The sequence below is a fragment of the Cydia amplana genome, chromosome Z (genome assembly GCF_948474715.1).
Source record: "Cydia amplana chromosome Z, ilCydAmpl1.1, whole genome shotgun sequence".
Taxonomy (NCBI): Eukaryota; Metazoa; Arthropoda; class Insecta; order Lepidoptera; family Tortricidae; genus Cydia; species Cydia amplana.
Window position 1 is genome coordinate 25160127 of NC_086096.1, and position 24466 is coordinate 25184592.

Below are 24466 nucleotides of genomic sequence, written 5' to 3' on the forward strand. Positions count from 1 at the left end.
CATAGCTCGCATTTGGCGATTTGTCCTTTTCGTTATGTTTGTTAAGCAAGTTAAGTTTTTAAGCCACATTTTTGTCAAGCTTTAGTTCTGATGATGGGATCCACGAGGAATCGGGGGAACTCCTCCAATCTTAAAGGCATATGTATAGAATTTTATATATTTTCATCAGAAAATCAAGCATTTACATTAAAAACTGTGGAATTTGATGAAGTGGAACTGCTGATGATGATCAGAATAGAACTCTTCAACGACGCATAGTACATTTTGTTTTGTTTTGTGATTTTGAATTTCGATTTTGATTTGGACTGGGCCCCGGACTCCGGATTCAGACCCGTACTCGGACTCGGAACCCGGACTTGGATCCGGACCCGGACCTTGACCCGGAAAACCACTATGATACCTAAACTAAATAAACCACTATGATTACCATAAAATGTATACAGATTACCAAATAAAGTATAAGCGCCGTTAAGTGGGTTAGGCTAGTAGTTAGAGAAGTCGGTTTTTTTTCTATTAAAGATTATATGATTTCGTTCCCAGGCCAGACGACCCGATAGTCGGGTGCGTGATACTACAGCTTTAGGTATATGACGAAATATTTGTGGCCTGGCGCGGATGTTTTGTTTGACTGGGTGGCAATGAATCTGTTAATTGCTGGTCAGGCTTTAATTGAAAATGACTTTATACACTTGGACAAGCAAATCTTGTAAGTAGAAACGGGCGGCAAATTTGAAAAATCGCGGGTTAGCAATACTACGTTTGAATTGTTCAAAAATCGACAAAATATCTACAGACTAGTACTAGGCTATAGTTCGTTTTTTTAGCATTAGAAATAAGGTAAACAATCTTGATGTATCTTTTAATTGAAAACCACATTTTAAAAATAAGTTACGGTAAATATGTAACAATTATGAATCTAATACGATCTTTTATAGTCTTCTGCTTTCATAAGTAATAGTTATTGATTTAAAAAAAATGTTTTTCAATTAAAAGACATGTCAAAATCGCTTACCTTCTTTCAAGTTCTTTCTAATGCTAAAAAAAACGAACTATAGTTATATTTTAGCTTTGCTTTATATTTTCATAACACTTATGCCATTCTTCCCAGCAAATGATCACAATAGGTTTTGGTGGGGCTTTGTCAATAATAAACTGGTCTTTGATTCAACAATTATATTGCATATCAATTAAAAAATAAACAAATGGTAATCTTTATTATACTTATATCTCTATAACATAAAACCGTAACGAACAGACTGGCTGTTTAATCCTTGTAATTTTTGAATTCAGGGTATCAAAAGCTCAGTGTTGACTTGTTTAGTTTAAGTTAAACCACCCATATCTATAAGCCCAAAAGCTCCCAACTCTTAACATGTTCACATGTAAATATTATTTGAATGTCCAGTTCCGAGGCAAAATATTTTGATAAAAGGAAGAAAGAACTTGAGGTAACAACAAAAAGATTGGTTTTGATATTTGATGTTGTGTTAAACTTGTAGACTGGCTTATAGTTGCGGTGGTTTTATAGTTAACTTAGCGCCATGCCACTCTTTATTTTACGAAATTGCACTGTTTGATGTCACTCTTTGTCTATAGAAAGCAGCTCAGACCGAGCTATGGAATGATGAATTAGTTGTTTGACTCCTGGCATCCAGGTGCCCACTTTGCTCACTTCATTCACCATCAGAGCTTTGTGGATGTCATCTGCTTTTTTAGGCTCATCATCCCGTAGAGCTGTAAATAGCATTTATTTTAGAACAAGTGAAGGTTTATAGCAGTACTGCCATATATGTATATTTACATTGTAAAACTGGTTGTAAACTACCAATGAATTACAATAATCAAAAGTGAATATGGTACTTTCAAGTAATCAATTGAGTAAAGATCAGTATAATTAATAAGCTAATATATCCCACCCCGCCCCGGCCTGGATGTGGCTGGCCAGGCTTAACTTGGTCTTAAAGACTCTTGCAGGTGTTACAATAGAGACACGTTGTAGGTATACGCGTAAGAGGGAATAATAAGCTAATATTATTAACACCAAATCAAAAATATGAATAAATAAAGAAATAAAGAATCAAAGAAATAAAGAAACAGGGCAGGGCCAGTGTCATCTGTGTGTGTGAAGGTTAGTTACCAATAATGATATTACCATGGGCAAGCTCCTTCATTTTTGCTTGTACTTCAACATTTAATTTTCCATCCATCCACATTTGCTCCATTACATCTAACCTTCTTCTTATATCATTTGCTTTGGCTCCCAGCTCACTGCTGCTTCCTAATAACTCTAGTAGGAGAGTCTTCACTTCCACTAGAACACTTTCACTATTAATGCTTAATTCAGAGTTACTGGGAATGTTTATCTGAGTTAAACTCGGTGGAACCAGTGCGGTGGGCGCACCGGATGGCATGGGTGGCATGTTGACTTGGGGTGCACTTGCAGGGCTTGTGTTAGCCCCTGACAAGGGAAAGGCAACTCTTTTGTTCAAAAAGTTACGAGGTCGATTCGGAGCCGTTTGTTGACTATTAAAGGAGATCTTTGGCGGATCATTCCATCCAGGGTCAAATGACACTGAAACGAAATACACAAAAAGTAATTAAATTACTACCAATAGCTATTAAAACAAATAGCTGTCTTAGCCAAATTGTATTTACCTCTGCCGTCGTTGATGGAATTATCCATTGTTGAAATCTTTTGCGTTGTAAATGTGGTATATTAGTAAGTACAATAATAATTGTAGGAAAACTTGGGAAATACAACAGTACGAAGGATAAAGGAAAAGTAAGCAAAAATCTCGGCTGCACGTAAGTTCGTTTTGTTCAACAATAAAACAAATCTATACAATAAATAATGGCAATTGTCAATCTTAAAGTGATAACACACTATTGCAGAGCGAGGAAGAGATATCTGTTTCTCGCTTTCACTTATGGGTGCGACGTACCAAGATCGCGATGCGGTGCGATAGTGTGTTCTCACTATAAGTGAGATCATATGTATTATATATTGCGTGGCGTCTTTTGATTTGCTGGCAACACGGGCAGCACAGTGACAGTGACATAGATGTCATGCATGTCATTCATTGTACCATACATATAAAAAAAAAACAGTCGACGGCACGGCACACCGAATAGGTTGTGACTCGTGAATTTCTGCTTATTACTTTTAAGATTCTTAATAACTGAACGTATATACAAATACATAATGATTATCTACAAGATTTCAAACGTATTAGCGTTATTAATAATGTGGATTCTTCTGATAATTCAAGTAACAGAAGGTACGTTAAATGTTAACGTTGATATTATGATTATCAGTGCCGCTGGCCGAACTGAGAATTACGTGGCCTTATCTTACGGGAGGATATTAGTTCTAAAAGCGGATCACACCTACAATAAACTTATGTGTAATGTTTGTAATACAGGTTCTAAAGCAGAGTTTGTTACGTGCGGCACCATACTAAAAATAATGAATGTGGATTTGCGTCTGAGGCTGCATTCGCATGATGTGAAGTACGGGTCGGGCTCCGGCCAGCAATCCGTCACCGCTGTCGACGCCGCGGACGACTACAACAGTCACTGGCTGGTTCGCGCTCCCATGGCCGAGACATGTAAAAGAGGGTAATTAAAAATAATATACAATCTTTTCAAACATTTTTCATTCCTTGTTAAACCAATATAAATGTCTGTTATACCATTTTGTAGAGAGCCTATTAAATGCAACTCCAACATCCGTCTCCATCATGTATCCACTAAGAAGAATCTCCACTCACACTATTTCTCTTCTCCGTTGTCTGGCAACCAAGAGGTGTCTTGCTATGGCGACGATGGCGGTGAAGGAGACAGCGGCGATCACTGGACTGTTGTCTGCAACAATGACTACTGGAGAAGAGACTCCCCAATCAAGTTGAGACATGTTGACACTGCTGCGTAAGTGACTTAATTATAAATATGTTTCTTTATTATTAAGGGGGAGGCTTAATCTACAAGGCTTACCCAGAAAAGCCATATACTATATTCCAATTAATCCAGCCTCGATGATTCATTTGAAGACAAGTTACATTTCCCAAAACTGTAATCTAATTTGAACCTTAAATCGGAATGCTAAAGTTGAAATTCTATTGGTGCATAGGTATGTGGTCAATAGGCAAGTCCATTTTACAGTAAAAACGGGTTATCCTTTCTTTGAAGTTAATATGCATTAAAAAAAAAACAATAAATGCCTAATGTAAAGTATTAAATAGTGCCATTAATTTTTTGTTACAGGTTTTTGGCTGGTTCAGGACGCACATTTGGTCGGCCTATCAGTGGACAGGGTGAGATAGTGGGTGTCACTTCACAGTACGGGGCTTACACTGACTGGCAGGCTAAAGAGGGCTTGTTTGTTCATCCTAGTGACCCACTACCCCTGCAGCATGCAATCCACACTGAATTATAATGTCAAGCCCAACCTTATTTACCTTTTTGTCTGATTGCATAAACGTAAATATATACCCCCTCCTAATTTATAAATCAGACAAGTTTATCCTGCCTCCTCCAAAACGAATTAGCTTACCCAAATAACTATAAGTGTGCAGAAATTTCTGCTTCAACAGTTGGTTCAGTTACTAGGTAGTTTACTTTGATTAAAATACTGTACACATATTTTTTCTGCAACACTTCTTTGGAACTAACTATCCTTCACGAAATAAACATTTTAACCTTTTAACCGCCAGACGGCGAAGGAATATGCCGTGCTCCGGACGCCAGGCGATCGCAATTATTTAAGCGAAATTGAACTTTACGGAGTCCCGCGTAAATCCCTATTACTATGGCGAAGTTGTCGGCTGTAACCGTCGTTGGCGTCCATAGCAAGACTTCGATGACGGCCACAGCCGACTGTGGCGGTCAATGGGTTAAAACTTTCAGTGTTGTTAACCCCTCGTATGCTTAGACACGGATCCGTGCCTGGGAATTTTAATTCTATTTAACTTAATCACTTTTTCAATTATCAAATTTGACAGGCAGCATACGAGGGGTTAAGCATGTATATTCAACGTCAAACATGTTAAGAACCTCAACAATTTTTCCATGTAACACAGAAATACCATAGGTACTAATTTGTCTATTAAATCGGACATATGACGTGATTTTTACCCAGTACTACAGAGATAGTTCCAAAGTGCATTAGATATAATTAATATATGTAAATGTAACCTTAATTGGTTTCAATCAGGTCAAGCAGGTCCTCAGACAATGGCAGTGCAGCAAATAAGAATACCTCCTACCACTCACTGTTATTCGGATACTATTGTTGTGCAGTGTGCATGGTATGCTGTAGTCTACTCTGGTACCAACCTGCCAAATCGGTGTATTCCCATGAAGCGCGGGGATAGATGGGAATGATTTATATGAATGCACCTATTCGCATTAATGCCCGGCGGGTACAAATGGGAATACACCGCCTGGAAAGGAGTTTTAACTGAGGTACCTATGTAAAGAGATCTTGTAGGAAAGCAGGTTAATATGAATACTACTCAAGAATTCGGTCCTGGGTAGTTTTTAACCTTGATGAAATGCCTGTCACAAGAATAGAGTTCCTATTTCTTTTAATTTCAAGCTCATTCCAAAATAATCGGTAACATAAGGTTTATGTGATACTTATTTTTAAGTTGTGGTTAATTGTATGCTGTTTTGATTTTCAATTTTATAAAGACGTTTTGCTACGAAACTTATTCTGAAAGTGATGGAGTTGTAATTCAATTTAAATAAACGATAAAGGTACGTAGTGAAATATTTGCTTTCATTTTAACACCCGACGGAATAGAGACTTTGTATATGCATTTAGGGCCACTTGCTCACTAACCCAGGGTTGACCGGTTAAACCTGGAGATACGCTGGTTTCCAGTACAGTTTGAGACTGGGTTAACCCACTAGATGGCGCTGTTATAATGGTGTCGGGGGTGTCTAAATTTTGAGTTATCCAAAAAAAACGTACTACATTACGCAAACTTCAAACCATGAAATGAAGTGACGCTTGAAGGAGATGGCAGCACCACGAACATTTCTGAAATGGGCGACGTGTGTAACACGCAGGCATGGAATTATGTTACCTAGACAGGAAGGGCAAGGTAATTTTCGGTTCCAGGCGGTCTAGCATGAGTTGCGTTCTCGCGCGCGACTCCACACTTGAAGTCGCGCGCGAGAACGCAACTCGTGCTAGACCCGTCTGGTATGCAGTGGAGAGTTGTGTGCTGGATGCGCGCCACTTGCAATGTATGGAGTAATATTATATGCCCTTGGTCTGCGTAGCGTGGCCATAACGTCATGTTTAGGGCCACTCAACGCAAGTGATGTGCCACCTGACATAAATTCCATATATCCAATAATTTTTCATTGTTATTGGTGGTACGGATTGGAGGCTTGGCTGAATGAAACCGATTTGTGTTATCGCCTGCACTCCTATCATTAGGTTTTGGAGTGCCTTAAATGGCCAAAGGACAAATAAATTAAACACATTTTTATATTATCGTATAATGTATAGAAAATGTTAGTGGCATTTTCCTGGGTAGGGTACAATAACATACAAAAATAAATAAACAGCGAAAAGTAAACGCATCGTCATAGTCAGCCAAGTGACAGATTAGCACGAATACCTTATTTGTGCTCGCTATTATTGTATTACTACTTATAGTCCACTGAGGGCTTAGCTTACTACAGGTGCTAATAGGTTACGAATAGATAATGTGGAGGGCATTAGGTAAAAACCAAAACATTTAGGACGAGCACAATACACCGTTTTCAGTACAATTGTAGCATGTGTTTTGATACTCAGACCATTTTACTACTAGGTACAGTCACCAGCAATAATATGTTGCTCTTCAAAGACCGCAAAAAAAATATGTGACGCGCTCTTATTGCTTTACAAATAAGATCGTGTCAGATATGTTTGCAGCCTTTGTTGTGTAACATATTATCGCAGGTGACAGTACACCATACACGTAGTATTATTGATATTTTCAGTGTGTAATTTTTATTAATATTTGGGTTTTCCATCCTGCAATTTTCATTGAATGTGGTTGCCCTCGGTGAGAATGAGGTGTGTCCTAACTTTATTATAATATCGGTAACACATATTTATAAAACTAGTGGCTCTGTGAGCTGTAGACCTCGCGAGCATTATTGGGGCCGTGCACGATGACAGCGCCACACATCGGTTTGATCAATCAACAATACAAAGATTTTAATTTATTAAAAAAAAAACGAAGTTTAAGTGAAAAAAATAATGCAAAAAGTTATGTCTTACCCCAGACTTTCTGTGTGCAAACAAAAAAAGCGATTTTACAAAATGCGTCAGGATAGTTCTTAGCTATAAGCTGACGAAATTCGGCTACTCATTCTCGAGTACAAACTAAATATCTAAATACCGCCTAAACCAGCAATACAATTTTTCTGCATTTTTTGCCATTTACTATGTAAATATGTGTCAAAAAGAAAATACTCTTATGATATCGATACGACTATTTGTTTAAGCGCGAGGTATCACAACTCTTCCATTTTTGAAAATTTCCAAAAACGGGATCGACAAAAAAAAATTATTTACTCATAGAATCTGGTCACAAAATTTCACAAGAATCGGTTGAGAATTGTGACCTGTAGAGGAGAACATCCGGACATACAAAAGCAAAATGCCCGAGTCAAAACGTAGACCTTCGCTACGCTTCGGTCAATAAGTCATAAACCACAAGTGGCATAAATACTAAGGAAGAAAACAATTGTCTTCAGAAGTGGAACACCTAGATCAATTCCTCTTCTTCGTAATAATAACAACCAATTGTAAATGTCATCGAAATTCTCTGTCGCACTTGTAAATTCGTACGTGTGACAGGGAGGCAACTCGTCGAACGCGGTTCGCGGTAGGCCCTCTGTTTACCAACCCCAGCCTAAATTTAGCATATCCTTTCCTTCTCTATTTTTTCATTCTATTCAAATTTTAGTTGGTTGCCTGACATTCTGCATAATAAGTAATACTACGTTTCTTGTTTCAGCACGAAGTATAAAAAAATCATTTAGCAAAAAAACTCGGAAATCAATAAATTCATATGCGCAGGGTCAGAATACGTTTATTCTAAAATCAAACAAATCACTTTCAGGCCCTTTGATTGTCAGCGATCAAAAGTGACTTCTACATTTATATTTATTTCTCAGATGCAGAAACTGGTTCATAGCAGCAGTATCCTTATAGGGACTACTAGATTGGCTACAGAGGTTAATTATCTAGTAAGGCGCATTGGGATAACTTCGAAATGGGGTAATTTTGAAAATCGCTAATATATAGTGTGTCAAAGGTATGTTTGATTTCAAACATAGACAGAGAGAATCATACTATCTGTCTTACACTAGTACTAGCACCCAAAAGAAAAGGATGAGTATAGTTTTTTTGTTCCTATTTACTGACAAGATTTGGTTGACCCAGTATACCTAATACCTTTCCAACGAATATCTACTGAACCAAAAACACTTCATAATGTTGGCAACACTTTTATACTGCTGCGACACTTACCAAGGCATCTTTATACTGCTGTTTAAGTAGAAAGTACGTTTACTTTAGTATTTTGCAATTATAATAATTATCCCTCATTCGAAGTTACTGAAATACGCCTTACAGTCCTTACACCTAGATACATATAAAGAGGCCAGCCAATTTCATGTCATTACTATTAGTGATAGGTATATAACTGTGATAAGTATGTATTGTTTTTTAACCAATATTAAAAAAAGAGGTTCTCCAAATTTTGTATGTTCCTTCAGGACCTATTAGAATATATTGTTTTTTAAACTCGGTAAATCCGCATACGGCTGGTGAGCTGCAGTTTGCCGACCCCAATAATGTCAGTTATTTAATCTATGTTGCTACAATCATTCAGTTAGAGATTTTAACCTCTTAACCGTTTCTAGCTTTAGCTTTTTATATGGGAAGTAAAAACATTTTTATAAGATATCAATATTTTGGTAAAAATAACTATACATATGATATTATACTCGTATATATATAAAATAAAAGGCAATAATTTTAGTTTTGATCTGAGGGCAAAAATTAAGTGAATAATAATAGTAAAGTAGGTATCTCGCGTATATTATCCATTCCGAGAAGATAACCATCCGAACATACCCTAACGTAAGTACATGTCCATCCATGACATTTCATAACGTAAGTAGGTATATATCGATATTAGGTATATCAGCGGTTAAGGCCAAAATATCCAGTCGCAACACGTCCGTAACTAAAGAAGACTAAGATTTTGTGATGGATTGATTCTAAACGCCACATGGTTCAAATATGTAAGCGAACTGGGCGACGGACGATTCCTCGGAACACCAAACGTATGCTACTTATTCAATCAACCAATATTTTAGTACTTTTTTTAGGTTTAACAACTGAAAAAATCCCAGTTTTCTAAGAATATACAGGAAAAATTACAGTAATTTAAAAAAACTATGTTTTTTTTTGTCATTGGTATTAGGTATTAGTAACCCAGACCTTTAATGGGTTTTTCATTTTCATCGATTTCATTAGTTTCCTATGATCATTTTGTGGTCTGACGTCCCATTCTTTCAGCAAATACGATTTCAGGTCCTCGACGTTGGGTGGTGCAGGATACTGCGTCTGAACCTTAATTTTTTAGGGTTCCGTACCTCAAAAGGAAAAGACGAAACCCTTAAGAAACACTAGTCCGTCTGTCTGTTAACGTAAAAAAAAGTTTTTCTTCACCACATCATTGAAGTACCTCCATCAAAAGGTCCATATTAGAATCTAATTCTCTAATTCAGTAAAAAATGATTCAGGGTCTCCACTAACATACCAACAGTTCTTGTCAATCAAGAGAACTGGCCTTAAATGGATAATGATCAAATACACGCATTTTTCAGATAATGGCCGTCATGTTCATGTTGTATGATACTTTGGCAGCAATTTGGGCCTGGTGACAACAAGTCTTTTTGGAGAAAATTTCCCATACCCTTTGTAAAGCGATGGCTGAGTAAATCGAGAGTAGATCGATGTCCAAGACCTGAACGCAACGTCGCTGGAGGAACACCAAAGGATTATCTTAGGGAAATAATAAAATCGATAGATAAAATGTAATATATAAATCGCTGTATTTTTTTGTAACCTTTTCTTGTCTATTCTTAGAAAACTGGTACGTTTTCAGTAGTTTAACCTGAAATATGTATTAGCTTTCATTTTGTAATATTATTTTAGGATGACATAAAAAATTTAAAATTATTTTTGGTCGCGAGAGTAGAGTTCAAAATCGAAAGGGGTGATTAACTTTCCCCAGGTTCCTCTAGTCTAGAACGTAAGCTACGTACCACTAAAAATAAATCGACTTAGTGAATTTTACAATCAAATGTACACACCAAGTAGAAAAAGGCCCATTTATGGGTAAAGGGTAATTTTGCAAACCGGACGTACTAAACACCATTGTGTACACGCATGAGAAAGAACACGTCGGGAACGTGTCCTAGGAGAACATTAATTTTCATTATAACGTGTATATTTCAGTGTCGATACATGGGTAGCCAATACACCAACACCAGGGCTTTTTACACAGTACTTTTATACAGCTACAAACCTACTTTATTTCGTTCAATACTTAATCAACATCGCCTAAATATAACATAAATACTGGGCACAAATCAAGACAGCAATTATTTCTAAGGAACTTGCCATATAGAAAGCGAATTAACAAAAATAGGTAACAAATACCTTGCAACAATCATAAGAAAACAATAATTTGTTGGTAGTGAAATTGATTTTACGAGAAAATATTTCAAGTGGTTAAAAAACAATATCATAAAGGAATGGTTCGAAAGCCATTAACATAATGATGATTGCGGACATGGACATTGCTCACATTGTTCCCCCCCGAGTATATGAGCAGAGCAGGCCCGCTCGTCAGTGACGGTCACGTGCAGCGCTCGGTGCCCGAGGCGAGGCGGGCGCCGGCGACGTCCTCTAACTGAACGCCATCACCGGGCACATCGGAAAGCCGAGCACCGAGTTTAGTTTGTCTAGAGCATACGCGAGGTTGTTGTACAGCTTCTGGTCGCATCCGTACTTCTCGATGGTGCTGAAGCGGAATGTTCGGAAGTTCTTCTCTACGTCTATGTACGTCACGGCTTGCATCAGCGGGCACAGTATTATCTTTGTGTGGTCTTGGAAGTTTATCTAAAAAATCAAAATAGTTTCACTTTATTATACTATATTTAACTACATATATTTTACTATTAAACTATTTACTACTATATATATACCTACTATTTATATCTAATACCTTTAAACGAGCAATTCTTGTTTATTTATTTATTTATATATATATATATATATATATATATATTTCGGGGATCTCGGAAACGGCTCTAACGATTTCGATGAAATTTGCTATATGGGGGTTTTTGGGGGCGAAAAATTGATCTAGCTAGGTCTTATCTCTGGGAAAACACGCATTTCCGAGTAGCTCGGTCACCCAGATATTTCTTTTTATTAGTATTGAACTCGAACAAAATTTTGGTAGTAACTACTGGAAAAGTAATCCCACTTTTTACCAGTGATCACTACTAGGAAAATAATTCCGTGGTAACAACATGGTGGTGGGAATACCCTAAGCTACGCCTGTACTCGTGGTAAGCGACGTTACCTGCAGAGTGCCGTTGGTGAGGTACATGATGACGGCCAGCGTGGAGCGGAACCACTGGTGCAGATGCGGCAGCCGCGACAGCCCGTCGCTCTCGCGCACCACCGCCGACGCGCCTGCACATACACAACAAACAACTTTATCAATTTACTGCTTATATTATTGGACATTTCATCCTTTTTAATTGATTGTTCAGTTCATTTTCCTGACAATTAAAAGCGCACATGTAACATTTTTTAGTTAGGGCAGGTCTGGTTGCACACAACAGTCTATAATCGTAATAAACACCGAAATGGACATTTCGTAGTTCTGTGCTGTTAGTCAGTCTGTTAATTATATTTCGTGCAACCGGATCTTATTGGACATCTTATATACTTAAGGTAAGTTTTAGACATTACGTACCTGTTTTCATGAGGTAATCACTCATGTATCTCCTGAAGTAACTCAGAAGCTTCATTTTCTTAGTGAGTTCAGGTGGGTACTCATCCATAGTTAAATAAATTTCTTGACCTTCGCGAGTGATGAAGTGTACATTTCTGTCAAATCAAATTGTGATACCTTCATTACAAGTAACTTAAAATATGCAAACTAAATAGTATTCGGTAGCAAAAATCACATACATGTATGTATCTAGGATTGTAGTTCTAAATATTTATTGTCTTTCCACATCTAAATGGTGAGCTTGAAAACATCGTGTCTATTTCCTATTCTTAAGACATTTAACATAATCCATCAAGACAATGGGATGCCAATAAATCAGATCACCGAGGAGAATGGACTCCGACCAAACCAGCTGCATGGCATTTTGCAATGTAATTAATGTGAAATGTGTATGAAAATATGCCGTAGGTATATAATGACACTCCCTACTTTGTTCTATTCAAGTCGGTGTGAAGTTAGCCTAGACGGACTCTACATTAATTAGGCAATCAAGATAATCAATATAATTATGCGCGTGCGATAAAACTATCTGTATCACGCATGTCCTATCTCTATACATATAATGGCGGGTCAATGTACGACTTTCTTCGTGCTTACCGTCCATATTTTAGCCGTACTGTGGGCTTATCGGTTAATATAATTGCAATATTGATTAGCAAAAGATACTTTATGGATTTCTACATTTTGGGAGAAAAATAAAAGCTGACGTTGACATGTAAACAATGATTGTGACAGAGCTGGATTTGGCGACGTCGTAATCGTGAAGGTGTTATGTACTGTACCGTAAAACGAGGTGACTTTAGGAAATTTTGGGGATACTTTGATAGTTTTAAAACTGCCACTAAATTATCATTATTCATTATTTTCTCGAACTGTTCGTGTAACAAGTTAGATTATTATACATACTTGTTTACCTACTACTAAAAAATCCGAATAAAAATATGTAACGGCTGAAAAACTGAAATATCGAAGTCGCCCCTGCATTTGAAAGTCACCCCGGTTTACGGTACAACTTTTTTAAACCGTAATCCGTAGTATGTTGCAAATAATATCTTCACATATTTGTCGTTTATCCACAGCTAGGGACAGCCTACGCAAATAGGTGGGGTTGGTGTGATCGTTGCAGTTGAATGCTCACCGCGATCCTGCGCCGCCCCGTTATAGGCGGAGGTGGCACTCGTTGGGTTTTAGACGGTAGTAGGCATCGACCTTTAGTCCGTCATTCCAGCCTCGCTCCCCTCGAGACGGGATGTATTCCCAACGTAAAAAAAGGGGTAACGTTACGCAGAATGTAATAGTACATTATTGTCGAGGTTCGGAAGTAGCTACTTGCTGGCTGAGGATTCGTTTTAAACGGACGACCTTGGGAGTCCGTTTAATTGAATCCGAAGCCAGCAAGTAGCCTTCCAGCCGAGTCATATATAGTGCTTTTCTCAAAAATGGTGCAAGAAATAGAAATATTTTACAGAACTTACAGAAGCAACGTTCTAATTTTCACAGAAAATAATACACCATTAAAAAAATTTGCTTGCCGCCTTTAAAAAAAAAAGAAGTGTATTTTTCTGCTGAAAATACGCCAACCTATTTGAGACACCTAAATAGTCGCGGTACCAACATTAAGCCTGTAACAGACTATCGCACCGCACCGCGACCTTGGAGCGTCGCACCCATAAGTGAGAGCGAGAAAGAGATATCTGTTTCTCGCTCTCACTTATGGGTGCGACGCTCCAAGGTCGCGGGGCGGTGCGATAGTCTGTTATAGGCTTTATAATAATAAGTGCTGATCATCTGTTTGGCTGTTTAAGGGACCTATGCCTTCATTTGATATGGCCATTTAAAGTTTTAAAAAGTTTGGAACTCGTTAAATAATGGAATTTGTATGCGACATTGCAGTCCCGAAATCGAGACTGCAATGTTTTTAACTTTTTAATTTTTTGAATGACCATAAACTACGCACTTCGCGACCTATTTTTTAACCGGCAACGTCGACTTTGCCGTCCATTTTTGAGAAAATGTAAGTTCGTAAATAGCAACGATCGTTCGCGTTGCATGTTATAAGACAGTAGAATTGAGTAACTTACACTCCGTTGGCGAGCATGACGATCTTGCTGGTGTCGTTGAACATGACGCCGACGGACTCGTCGCACAGCTGGTAGCCGAAGCCGTACTTGTCGCTGTAGTCCACCCACTTGCTGATCCACACGAGCGGCTGCGCGGCCGGGTCGCTCAGCTCGTCCGTCAGCAGTTGTCGCCGGTTCTTAAGCTGTAACCATATAACACTCATTACAGTACACGTAAAAAAGAAAATTTTAAACTGTTTATTTCAGTAAAAAGACATTGTATTACATACTAAACTTAACTACTAATCTTAACTTAAAAAGATTTTTGAGTTAAGGAGTCTTAAATTATTTACAAATTCATTTTTGTGTCGCAATTATATGATTTTTGGAGGAAAATCTACCGATGCAGGCTTCTATATGACCTTGTCTGAAGCAAACGAGTTGTGTCTTGCCGTGACTAACTCAACTCCTTATCTCAAGTATAATTACAGTCGCCTCTAATCTAGATTATGGCTCTTGTACCTCATCTCTTGGAAGATATCCATATCACAATCTAAGATTTGCGGTGTAAAGGGCCTAACATTTATGTAACTGTAGGTAGTTATTATTATTATTAATTAATTTAACTGTAGTTAGGTAATACCTACCTAAATAGCCTGTATTATTCTGTCAAAGTTGGTGTAAAAAACATATTTTGGTTAAAATGGTCGGATAAAAAATGCCCCTCACAAGTCTTAATATTTACATATAAATACATACCTTACTAGAGAGCAATTTGACGAGCTGTTCTCGTAGAGATAATAGGTGCTGTCGGATCGACTGAGTCTCCGCAAGTCCATTGGGCACCGAGATCTTTTCATCGCGATGTCCATCGTCTGTAAAAAGTTTAAAAACCAAAAGGTTATAAACCTAATTTATATGTATGTACAGGGTGGCCAAATAAGAGGTATACACTTTATTTTTGAAATTTTATTCTATAAAACATAAAAAATATTAAGTATTCCTTGTTAAATATAATATGTAGGGTCAGCAATTACACATGGAAAATAATGTCAGACAAATGTCCACCTCTAGCAGCATGGCAGATGCGAACCCTTTTCATCGCGTTTTTCATACATTTCTGGCGTTATCTCAGCGACAGTGTTTCGAATATTTTGTTTTAATTGCTGAAGGTTCGTTGGCCTATTAGCATAGACACGTCCCTTTAGATAGCCCCACAGAAAAAAGTCAGGAGCTGTTAAATCAGGCGATCTTGGGGGCCAGTCAATGTCACCGTTTCTCGAAATTAATCGACCGGGAAACGTTATTTTTAATGTTTCTATTGTTTTTAATGATTAAAACACGTTGTTCCGTCGTAAAACGCTCCATAATAAATTTGCCGTATCTACACAAACTAATTTTCATGCAATAACTGTCATATTTACCGCCAAAATAAAATGGCGGCAAAAAAAAAGTTGTATACCTCTTATTTGGCCACCCTGTATATGTACAATGACAATGGTGATGAAATGTTATGATGGAATACATGAGACCCCTGAGAGTAGGTAAGTGCCCACTGAAAACTGGTTAACAGGCGTCTACACAGGACGACCCGCATCGAGAAATTGTCGCGCGAAGCAGTCTCGTCTCGTCTACACGGACCGAGCTGGTTCTCGCGGCAATTTCCTTGCGAAGCGACTCGTTCAGTGTGGAGTGGGCCCGTCTAATGAGCGCATAGTCAGTGTGGTGCGTTTACCATTAGAATTGATTTCATGTAGCGGACGTCGCTGGAGCGCGAGTTTCTCGAGCTGGTCCGTGCGCGGGGCGGTGGTGAGGCAGGAGAGCGGCAGCGCGGCGGGCATGATGCCCGACGTGAAGAACTGGTGCTGCAGCAGCTTGTCCACGGAGGGGCGCTTCAGCGGGTCCTCCTGCAGCTGCATCACGATCATCTCCACCGCGGGCTTGCGCAGCGACGACGGGACCCTGCAACACACACATGTCATATGCATCTCTGTCGACCATTACTCACCCTACCTCCATGTTTGGCGGTTCGAGTGCGAGTTACACTTTTCTTTTTTATAGTAATTCACGTAAAATATTAAATCATTAAACATTTTTTACTATTACTAAAATGGTAAGTTCAACGCACTGGGGGTCTCATGTTAGTGAAACCTACAGTAGAATAGGCTACAGTAGTTACGTACAAAGGCCAATGCCGTACCATTAGCCATGGACGCACATGTCTCAGATGCATGTATAGCATGCTTCAGCCTAATGGAAATATAGTTTGGTTAATAATTTCTTAAGGTGCTTATAATAGACTTCCAGCAATATGTAGTTGATAACTATGTACTCTTTTTGCACATAGTTGCTAGAGTGTGACAACCTTAGATTTGGTACCCACACATATCATATAACCTATTTAAATGTACCTTTGATGGACTACTCTGCATGGACAACATGCAAGACTTTATCATAATGATATTCATATTTTATCTAAAACTATATTTTTGTCCGCTGTTTTACAAATCATTAATTGCCTCTATCTATACTATAAACTTCCGAATGGGAGTAGGAAACTTACTAGATTGTTCGAAAGAAAACTCGCCAAGCTAAGTAGACAATGTGGACATAATGACACCAGGCACAAAAACATCTCCAGCGTAATAGTTTCACCAGACATCCAGATTTACAGTTGTTTTGACAGGTTTAAAGTAAAAATGTAAAACTATGAATAAACTTGTTAAACATTGAATATAAAAATGAGCGGTTGAAGATGCTGACGAAACATGTTTAGAGCGAACATCACGAACACAGAATGTCGCGAGCGGCCTCCACCGTGCAGGGTACCACCTGAGGCGATGGTTGAGCGTATTGTCCTCGACCAGCGCCCGCGCCAGGCGCGCGTGCGCGGCGCGCCAGCTGCCCGCGCCGCACGCGACCACGGCGCGGTATATGCTCTCGCTATTGTGAACAACACAATTACACTGCGTTTATAATTAACGGTTATAAATTCTTCTTAAACCGAAATTCATTTATAAATTTATATGACACGGTAGCTTCGAATATACAAATTCTGTGCTCTTGTCAGTGGAGTAATCGTCACATTAATAACTGATAGACTTTTTATTTTAAACTCATTAACTTTATTATTTAAGTAGTTTATTCTGTACCTGTATTCACACTCTTTTATTCTCTTGTAGGTATCCTTCAGAGATGAGGTCTCGAAGGGGGGTTTCCCGACGAGCAATGTGTACATGATACAACCCAAGCTCCAAATGTCTACTTCCAGAGAGTGACCTTTCCTAGTCAGTATCTCTGGTGCAATGTAGTTAGGTGTTCCACAAACAGTCTGCTTTCTCTCTCCTGAAAAGGGTCAATTTCTTTAATGTCATCTTTATATTACTTGGATCTTAGGTGAACTTGTTTATTCTATAATTTGGCCTAGTGATTTAGTTCTAAAATAAGTGTTGTAAAAATTTCGTTTATTAAAATATTTATTGCCAGTACTGAACTACTGATGTAGCCATGTTACAAAGAATAATGAAATGCCAATTGAACTTAGCGTTTACGTAATTATATTTTGAAGGTGGTGGTGCAATAGGCTACATGACTAATTTTTTTTTTATGGTATCAATCGATCGGGTTTGTTTTTAGGATCAAATGTCTATATGGGACCCATTGCATTAAAGTAACACAAAAGTCAGAAATTGTAGTCAAAGTCCGACAGTCGCACTTCACTCGCGAAACGCCCTAAAAACGGCCAGAGGCCGTGACGTCATCGCCCATCTTGTAGTATGGACAAAACAAGAAAATTGCGTTTTTGTCGGTGAAATATTGCGTTTATGTATATAGTTGCTATACAATATTTTTTTGGATGAAATGTAAGGAATCGAATGGTACCCTTACTTTTATCGTTTTTGGAAGTTAAAAAAAAACTTAAATGTTGAAACTTTCAGGTCCTGTAATTTTGTAATTTTTCAATATTTTATTTTAATATCCACAATATTGTGATAAATTGCTCGTTTGCTATCTATTTTACTAGATTTTGTTATAAAATTCAACATGTGTCATCATCCCTATTATGTCTGTAAAAGTTTGATATATGGAAAGAATTCATAAAATTGTAAGGTCGGTTTCAACTTAAATGTCTTACCATCAAATTCAATTCTAGCGGCGAGTCCAAAGTCGCCGATCTTGACGAGTAGTTCGTCATTGAGGAACAGGTTCCCCAGCTTGAGGTCGCGGTGGATGATGCGGTGGCTGTGCAGGTAGCGCACGCCCTCCAGGATCTGATGCATGAAGAACCGAGTCTCTGGCTCCGTGATCGCTTTCCGCCGCTTGTGGAGCTCCATCATGGACTGCCGACCAACAGTACATTATAAAACATAAACAACAGTGGGGTTGGCCAAAGTTTATTAAAACCATGGCAGTGATTTATCTAGATTAGCTTAATAAACATTTATAGTTATAGAGGGTCAGGTATGACGGTTTAGGTTTAGAAAGCAGGTGCTCGCGTAGGTTTTTTTCTGGGCAATAAACATTATATAAATAAATCAGAGATTACAAATATTTTCGTGAGAAGGAGAAGAACAAAGGAATAACAAATGTATTAAATTTGATTTTTGGACTAAAATGACTACATAATAAACAGTGATTAGCGATTCGGTTGCAATTAGGGATAAGAGAAAATAATTTTTATCTTATGAATTGTTATAGTAGGCAATTGTATTTCAAGACTACTTAAGTAGTGTTTTTTTGAACAATTTAATCAATATTGTGGGTTTACCGAGATATTCATGTGATCCATACAAACATTTTTACTAGGTCCCACAGGGTGGCAATGTAATCGCCAATCACTGTAGTAAAAATATCACTGGCATCAGCTTTTTATTACTCGCTTTGCAAAACATTGCATATAACCATTTCTCGCTCTGCATTTACATATATCTGTATTTTTTTTTATAGCTATTGCCCCACTCAAGCAACATACAATCACAAAATATTTTGTAGATTTATGCACTAAGGGGCCCATAATGGATAATAGAGTTTATATTAAATCCACCCAAACCCCCTACGCAAAAAGAGGGACCGCTGTGTGTGTGTCTGTGGATGAACTGAAAGCATAACAGCAATACCCATATAGCCATTGGAGTAAACATGTTCTTGAGTAGAGAACCTAGATTGGCACAAATATTGTAGGACATCTTTTGACTGTTGTTAAATGTGTAGCACTTTGAGTTTAGCTGTAGATTTGTTAGGCCTATGTTCAGCAAAAAACCAAAATAGGCTTACAATAAGGTCTTTATTAGGAATACTGTGTTTAAATATCAAACATTAAGTCGAAACAGGAGCTGAGATTTAAATATTTTAGGTAAATATACCAGTCTCGCTAACGGAAGCGGCTCCTAAAACTAGTGTGATAAGGACAACGCAAAAAATCCTGCGTAAAAATCTCAAAAATCGAGGTTTCGTACTTGACTGTTTCCTCCTCCAAAACTTAACCAATTGTAACCAAATTTGGAAATCTAAATGATTATGAATTTATCTGTGTCGAACCGTTTTGCTTTTTTGGCTAATTGATATCAGTTTTGAATACCATGCCTCTCATTGCGGCATAGTCAATTAGGCCATTTTCCCCATTTTTGAAGGGCTCTAGCGCCTTAAAAAAAAAAAAAACAAAACGGTCCGACACATATTGGCAATACATATTAATCTGTGTTGAAAAAATCATTGCTCTAGCTTGAAACCCCACGGAGGAAACAGTTGAGTACATTTGTATGGAGAAATGACCACTCCTGTTGCCTCTTAAGTAAATAGTTCAAAATATATTTGGACTCACCCGTCTTTTACACAGCTCTAGCACTATGTAAATGTTAGAAACATCTTCAAAGAAGCTGTGGAAGCCTACGACATGTTTGTGAGACAGTGAGCGGTGAATGGATATCTCTTGAGCCATCTTCTCTTTGTGACTTGATTTAGTCATCATGGACTTGGGCACTATCTTGCCTGCAAACACTTCTTTTGTACCAGTATGCTGGATCTCGTAGCATTTTGCAAAACCTCCCTAAAATTGGGAAATGTTGAAGTTTTAATAAATATACTTACAATTTGTATGATGAACTAGCTAAAATGCTTAACATGTGTATTAAAATGGTTCGGTAACATGAAATTAGGAGTAAACATAATGGTGGATATTAACAGGCAAGAAAAAGATTAGGATTTGGGACTAAAATACTTGAGACTATCAAGTAAACAAAGTTAGCCAACTACTGGAAGAAATCGTAATTTAGTTTACATTTTTTGCTTAGCAGCACATTTAGAGCATTGATAAATATCTATATATAGCTGATGCAGCGTCTCCATATTTGTGTTTTACCCTATTTTCTGTTTTCAACTTGTAACTATTCTGTTACTTGTTTTGAAGTTATATTATAGAATTATTGATATTATAATCAGTAAGCAAATTTTAAATGCATGGCTCATTTCTCGTTTCACAGTTTGACGGTTTATTGTAGGTTTTAGAGACCTACAAAGGGATTACACCATATATAATGAATTTGCCGTAAAGGGTATAAATATCGACTATGAGGGTATGCAATAACAAGATAATGTTTAACTTGTACTTATAGAAATAAATTAGTACTTACTTTTCCAAAGAACCGTAATCTTTGATAGCTGCATTTCCTGGTTTTGTCGATAATAATATCTGGAATGGTGTTCTTATCATTTTCTGCATTAGACGACATTTTAAACTGCGTAAAAATTATACACTAATAACGAATTAAGAAAGAAATACTCTATACAATACACAAAGAATCCGTTTGAAAGCGACCGACTGTTGAGCAGATAATGACTGTTGCATTAAAAATTTAAATTGGAACGGCTGCGTGGTTGCTCCAATCATAGATATACATTTTCTACCAAATGATACCAGCGTACAAAACTTTTCAATAAAGATTTGTTATTCAATGTGAAATTGTAAACTGTTATTTAATTAAAAAAAGTGTCGCCTTTATCTCAATTAGATAATTGCAATTGTAATCTTTTGTAACCTTGCCTACTAAAATAACTTCCATATACGCAACTATAAGAACATTTTAAAATCTACCATTCTACCAAATTGTAACGACAGAAGATTTACGGTCCGAATTGCAGGCATGCATTGAGGCCGGCCACAGATGTTCGGTTTCCTGATCAGTGGCCTATTTTATAAAGCTACAAATTGTAACTTGTAGCTTTCTAAAATAGGCCACAGGAATCAATTGGGAATACAGATTCGGAAACCTGTGGCCTATTTTATAAAGCTACAAGTTACAATTTACAAGCGGAAGTCTCGTTCTAACACATAGGGTTAGAAAGAAACTTCCGCTTGTAAATTGTAACTTGTATTGTATTTATAAAATAGGCCACTGATTGCACATTTTTCATACAAAGCGTTCGTCTAGTCGCACACGTCTGTATTTTTCTGAGCGGGAAAAATACCCCGACGTTCGTTCCGAAGCGCAGTCGCTCGTTTGGGTGGTTAAGAACGGAAAAAACCGAATGACGTCATTCCGAATGCAGTGCTTACGTATATTTTGTTTGACTCAGGGATCGGAACCGGTTTTTTGCAAAAACTTAGAAGTAACCATATTTTTCGAATTATTTTATACTCAAAATGTAGGACTCAGTTGTGTTTTTAGGTTACGACTTCGTATTATTAGATTGCCTAATTAGAAATGAAGTAATTAGCAAAGAACGAAAAAATACCGTTTCCGTTCCCATACAAAAAATACCGGTATCCGATCCCTGGTTTGACTCGCCGCACAAGGGCGGATTTTTTAATTCGGTTTCCAAAAAAAGTACAAACATGCGAAATTTTTGTTCGATTTCCGTCCGGAATGACAGGTGCAAGCGAGATAGCACTATGCATGTGAATAGCGACGTCCCGTTCATACCTGTCATTCCGTACCATAGATGGTAGGATCCTATAGATGTGCTATTCGCGCGCGTCTGTGAGTCTCACAAGCAGTTTATAGCCATTTAGACTCTCGCGCGAGCCACGAGACGAGCCGCGAGCCGCGCCACGAGACGCGAGTGTAAGCGGTGGGCTTGCGGCTCGTCTCGTGGCTCGCAAGCTCGTCGAGCTAATATAATTTAAACACTAACGGCACGGCATAAGGTTTATAACCGAATGACAAGCCGAACGCGAGTGTGTCGAGACTCGAGACTGTCGAGGCGAGCCACGAGACGTGCCGCGAGCCCCTTATCTCCGAAGTTTACCAAGGAAAAATTATGAAATTTTTACATAATATAATATACTTGGTCAACCAGATCTTGACAGTAGAAAAAGGCGGAAAATTTGAACAATGTAGGCGCGAAGGGATAACGTCCCATAGAAAATTTGGTTGACCAGCTTATAATAACATTATCTTGAATATTACAGGAAAATAATATAGTATTTTATGCAACCGTTGTTTAAGAGGGGTCAAAAAAGGCGAGTGGCGTGAGTAACAATTTGAGGCGAAACAATTTTTAACTCCGGTTCACATGATAAAGATTAAAGAATTATCCTTGTAAACCAACATCCTTACATCAATACCTACATCAAGGTAACACAAATTAGTTAGCCAATTTTTCCGACAGATGGCGCTGTACAAAATTATGCTTAGTATACTTCTGGTCAAGTCTTTTCTGTTAAACGTCTGTCTTTTATAGTTAAACGAACTCGCACTTGACCGGTTTTTTGTAATCTTATAGAAATTGCCTTTCTAAGAAGTTTCAAAGCATTTCAACCCCTTTTTAACCCGTTAAGGCCTCATACGCACGAGCGCTAAATGCGCGTTAAAATGCGTTTACATGCGGATACATGTGTATTTATTCACACGAGGGCGGTGGCGCTTTTTATCAAGCGTTATTGGATTTTCGACTTTAAGGCCCCACTCGTACGAGAGCTTTTTCAACGGGCATTAAAAAAGCGTTTGAATGGCACAAATGGATAACTATGTAGGTATTCACACGAAGGCGGTTTTTAAGTGCGGCGCTTTTTAGGGTTCCGTACCCAAAGGGTAAAAAACGGGACCCTATTACTAAGACTTCGCTGTCCGTCCGTCCGTCCGTCTGTCACCAGGCTGTATCTCATGAACCGCGATAGACAGTTGAAATTTTCACAAATGATTGCCGCTATAACAACAAATATTAAAAATAAAATAAAATAAATATTTAAGGGGGGCCCATACAACAAACACGATTTTTTTTGCTCTATTTTTTGTTGATGGTGCGACAACAAACACGATTTTTTTTCTCTATTTTTTGTTGATGGTGCGGAACCCTCTGTGCGAGTCCGACTCGCACTTGGCCGGTTTTTTATATCGAGCACTGTTGGATTTTCGGCGGTGAGCGTTGGGCGTTAATCGAATTGAGCATATGGAACTCCGTGATTCTGTTCCGACAGGCGTTAAAAAAGCGCCGGCGCTAGTATTTGAGAGCTCACGATTGCCAATATTTAATCAAATATGCTTAATCAACATACAGAAATAGCTAAATAAGTTATCGAATTTAGCGTGTGACTGATTCAAAAGTGCTTTTTTAACGCGCGCTGAAAAAGCGCTCGTCCGTATGATGCCTCAAGATACATTTGTCATCTTGCCCTACTACCCCAAATACTTAAACAAAATTATATTGTTCAGAGTTAGCAGATGGTGTTTTTATGTTTTAGCTCATTAACTAATTGTCTAATTAGTAATTACACATATTGGCCGTGGCCTTGTTTCTCAGTTTCAGTACAAAGGCTCCCAAACTTTTATGTTGTATTTACACTCCTGTATATGTACTTTCTTTTTCTATCGTATTTTTTTTAATATTTTGGTTAATTCCTTGGTCACCTGACACGATTACAGCTAAAAATATGGGTTTAAAACCAGTGATTTTAAATAATATTAATTAAAGTACGTGTGTGTCTGAAGGCCCGTAATGAATCTTTATGTCTGTCTCAAAGTTTTTGAAATTCTCTAATAGTCTGTTCGGAAAGGGAAGAGTCGTGAAATATATTGGGCCCCATACATTCCACGACCCTTCTCTTTTCCGCACGACTCTACACATTTTTGCATACTCCTCGAAGCTCGAAGCGTCAAAACTCTGAGGCCAGTGCCGGATTAAGATATTTTGATGCCCTAAGCATTCCTAGACCATGGTGCCCCCTCTTCCTAGGGTCATCAAGATTACATTGAATTTTCTTGGTAAATTGAGTGACGTTCATTGCCGCATTACTGCTGAGAATGGACTTTTCAATCAGTCACAACTCACAACATTTTATCACGAAAATTGACAGTG

The 24466-nt window shown here is 38.0% G+C and overlaps 3 protein-coding genes across 3 annotated transcripts; 1 reads left to right on the plus strand and 2 right to left on the minus strand.

The window, feature by feature from the left end:
- Window positions 1-1443: 1443 nt before the first annotated feature.
- Window positions 1444-2726, minus strand: LOC134661843 (steroid receptor RNA activator 1). The gene is made up of 3 exons (XM_063518051.1): window positions 2656-2726; window positions 2153-2572; window positions 1444-1734 (listed from the first exon to the last, which is right to left on the minus strand). The coding sequence occupies exons 1-3, from the start codon at window positions 2681-2683 to the stop codon at window positions 1580-1582; spliced, it is 603 nt and encodes a 200-aa protein (XP_063374121.1). The 5' UTR covers window positions 2684-2726; the 3' UTR covers window positions 1444-1579.
- A 391-nt stretch (window positions 2727-3117) lies between these two features.
- Window positions 3118-4456, plus strand: LOC134661740 (stromal cell-derived factor 2). The gene is made up of 4 exons (XM_063517921.1): window positions 3118-3278; window positions 3423-3618; window positions 3703-3927; window positions 4264-4456. Exons 1-4 carry the CDS (start codon window positions 3203-3205, stop codon window positions 4433-4435), a joined length of 669 nt encoding a protein of 222 aa, XP_063373991.1. The 5' UTR covers window positions 3118-3202; the 3' UTR covers window positions 4436-4456.
- Window positions 4457-10960: 6504 nt separating this feature from the next.
- LOC134661015 (serine/threonine-protein kinase polo) lies at window positions 10961-21079 on the minus strand. The gene is made up of 10 exons (XM_063516912.1): window positions 20803-21079; window positions 19995-20219; window positions 18309-18513; window positions 17326-17518; window positions 15909-16135; window positions 14933-15048; window positions 14195-14376; window positions 12075-12208; window positions 11676-11788; window positions 10961-11206 (listed from the first exon to the last, which is right to left on the minus strand). Exons 1-10 carry the CDS (start codon window positions 20899-20901, stop codon window positions 10994-10996), a joined length of 1707 nt encoding a protein of 568 aa, XP_063372982.1. The 5' UTR covers window positions 20902-21079; the 3' UTR covers window positions 10961-10993.
- Window positions 21080-24466: the final 3387 nt, after the last annotated feature.

What these genes read in the sequence shown, in the direction of transcription:
- LOC134661843 (XM_063518051.1), bottom strand. Translation starts at nt 2,683, where the DNA reads ATGGATAATTCCATCAACGACGGCAGAG. An exon ending in TTCCATCAACGACGGCAGAG is followed by an intron (nt 2,573 to 2,655) that starts GTAAATACAATT and finishes ATTTCGTTTCAG; the next exon opens with TGTCATTTGACCCTGGATGG. An exon ending in AATGAAGGAGCTTGCCCATG is followed by an intron (nt 1,735 to 2,152) that starts GTAATATCATTA and finishes TGCTATTTACAG; the next exon opens with CTCTACGGGATGATGAGCCT.
- LOC134661740 (XM_063517921.1), top strand. Translation starts at nt 3,203, where the DNA reads ATGATTATCTACAAGATTTCAAACGTATTAGCGTTATTAATAATGTGG. An exon ending in GATAATTCAAGTAACAGAAG is followed by an intron (nt 3,279 to 3,422) that starts GTACGTTAAATG and finishes TTTGTAATACAG; the next exon opens with GTTCTAAAGCAGAGTTTGTT. An exon ending in AGACATGTTGACACTGCTGC is followed by an intron (nt 3,928 to 4,263) that starts GTAAGTGACTTA and finishes TTTTTGTTACAG; the next exon opens with GTTTTTGGCTGGTTCAGGAC.
- LOC134661015 (XM_063516912.1), bottom strand. Translation starts at nt 20,901, where the DNA reads ATGTCGTCTAATGCAGAAAATGATAAGAACACCATTCCAGATATTATT. An exon ending in GTCATGCTCGCCAACGGAGT is followed by an intron (nt 12,209 to 14,194) that starts GTAAGTTACTCA and finishes TTGATTTGACAG; the next exon opens with AAATGTACACTTCATCACTC. An exon ending in TCACCAACGGCACTCTGCAG is followed by an intron (nt 11,207 to 11,675) that starts GTAACGTCGCTT and finishes TTGATTTTTTAG; the next exon opens with ATAAACTTCCAAGACCACAC.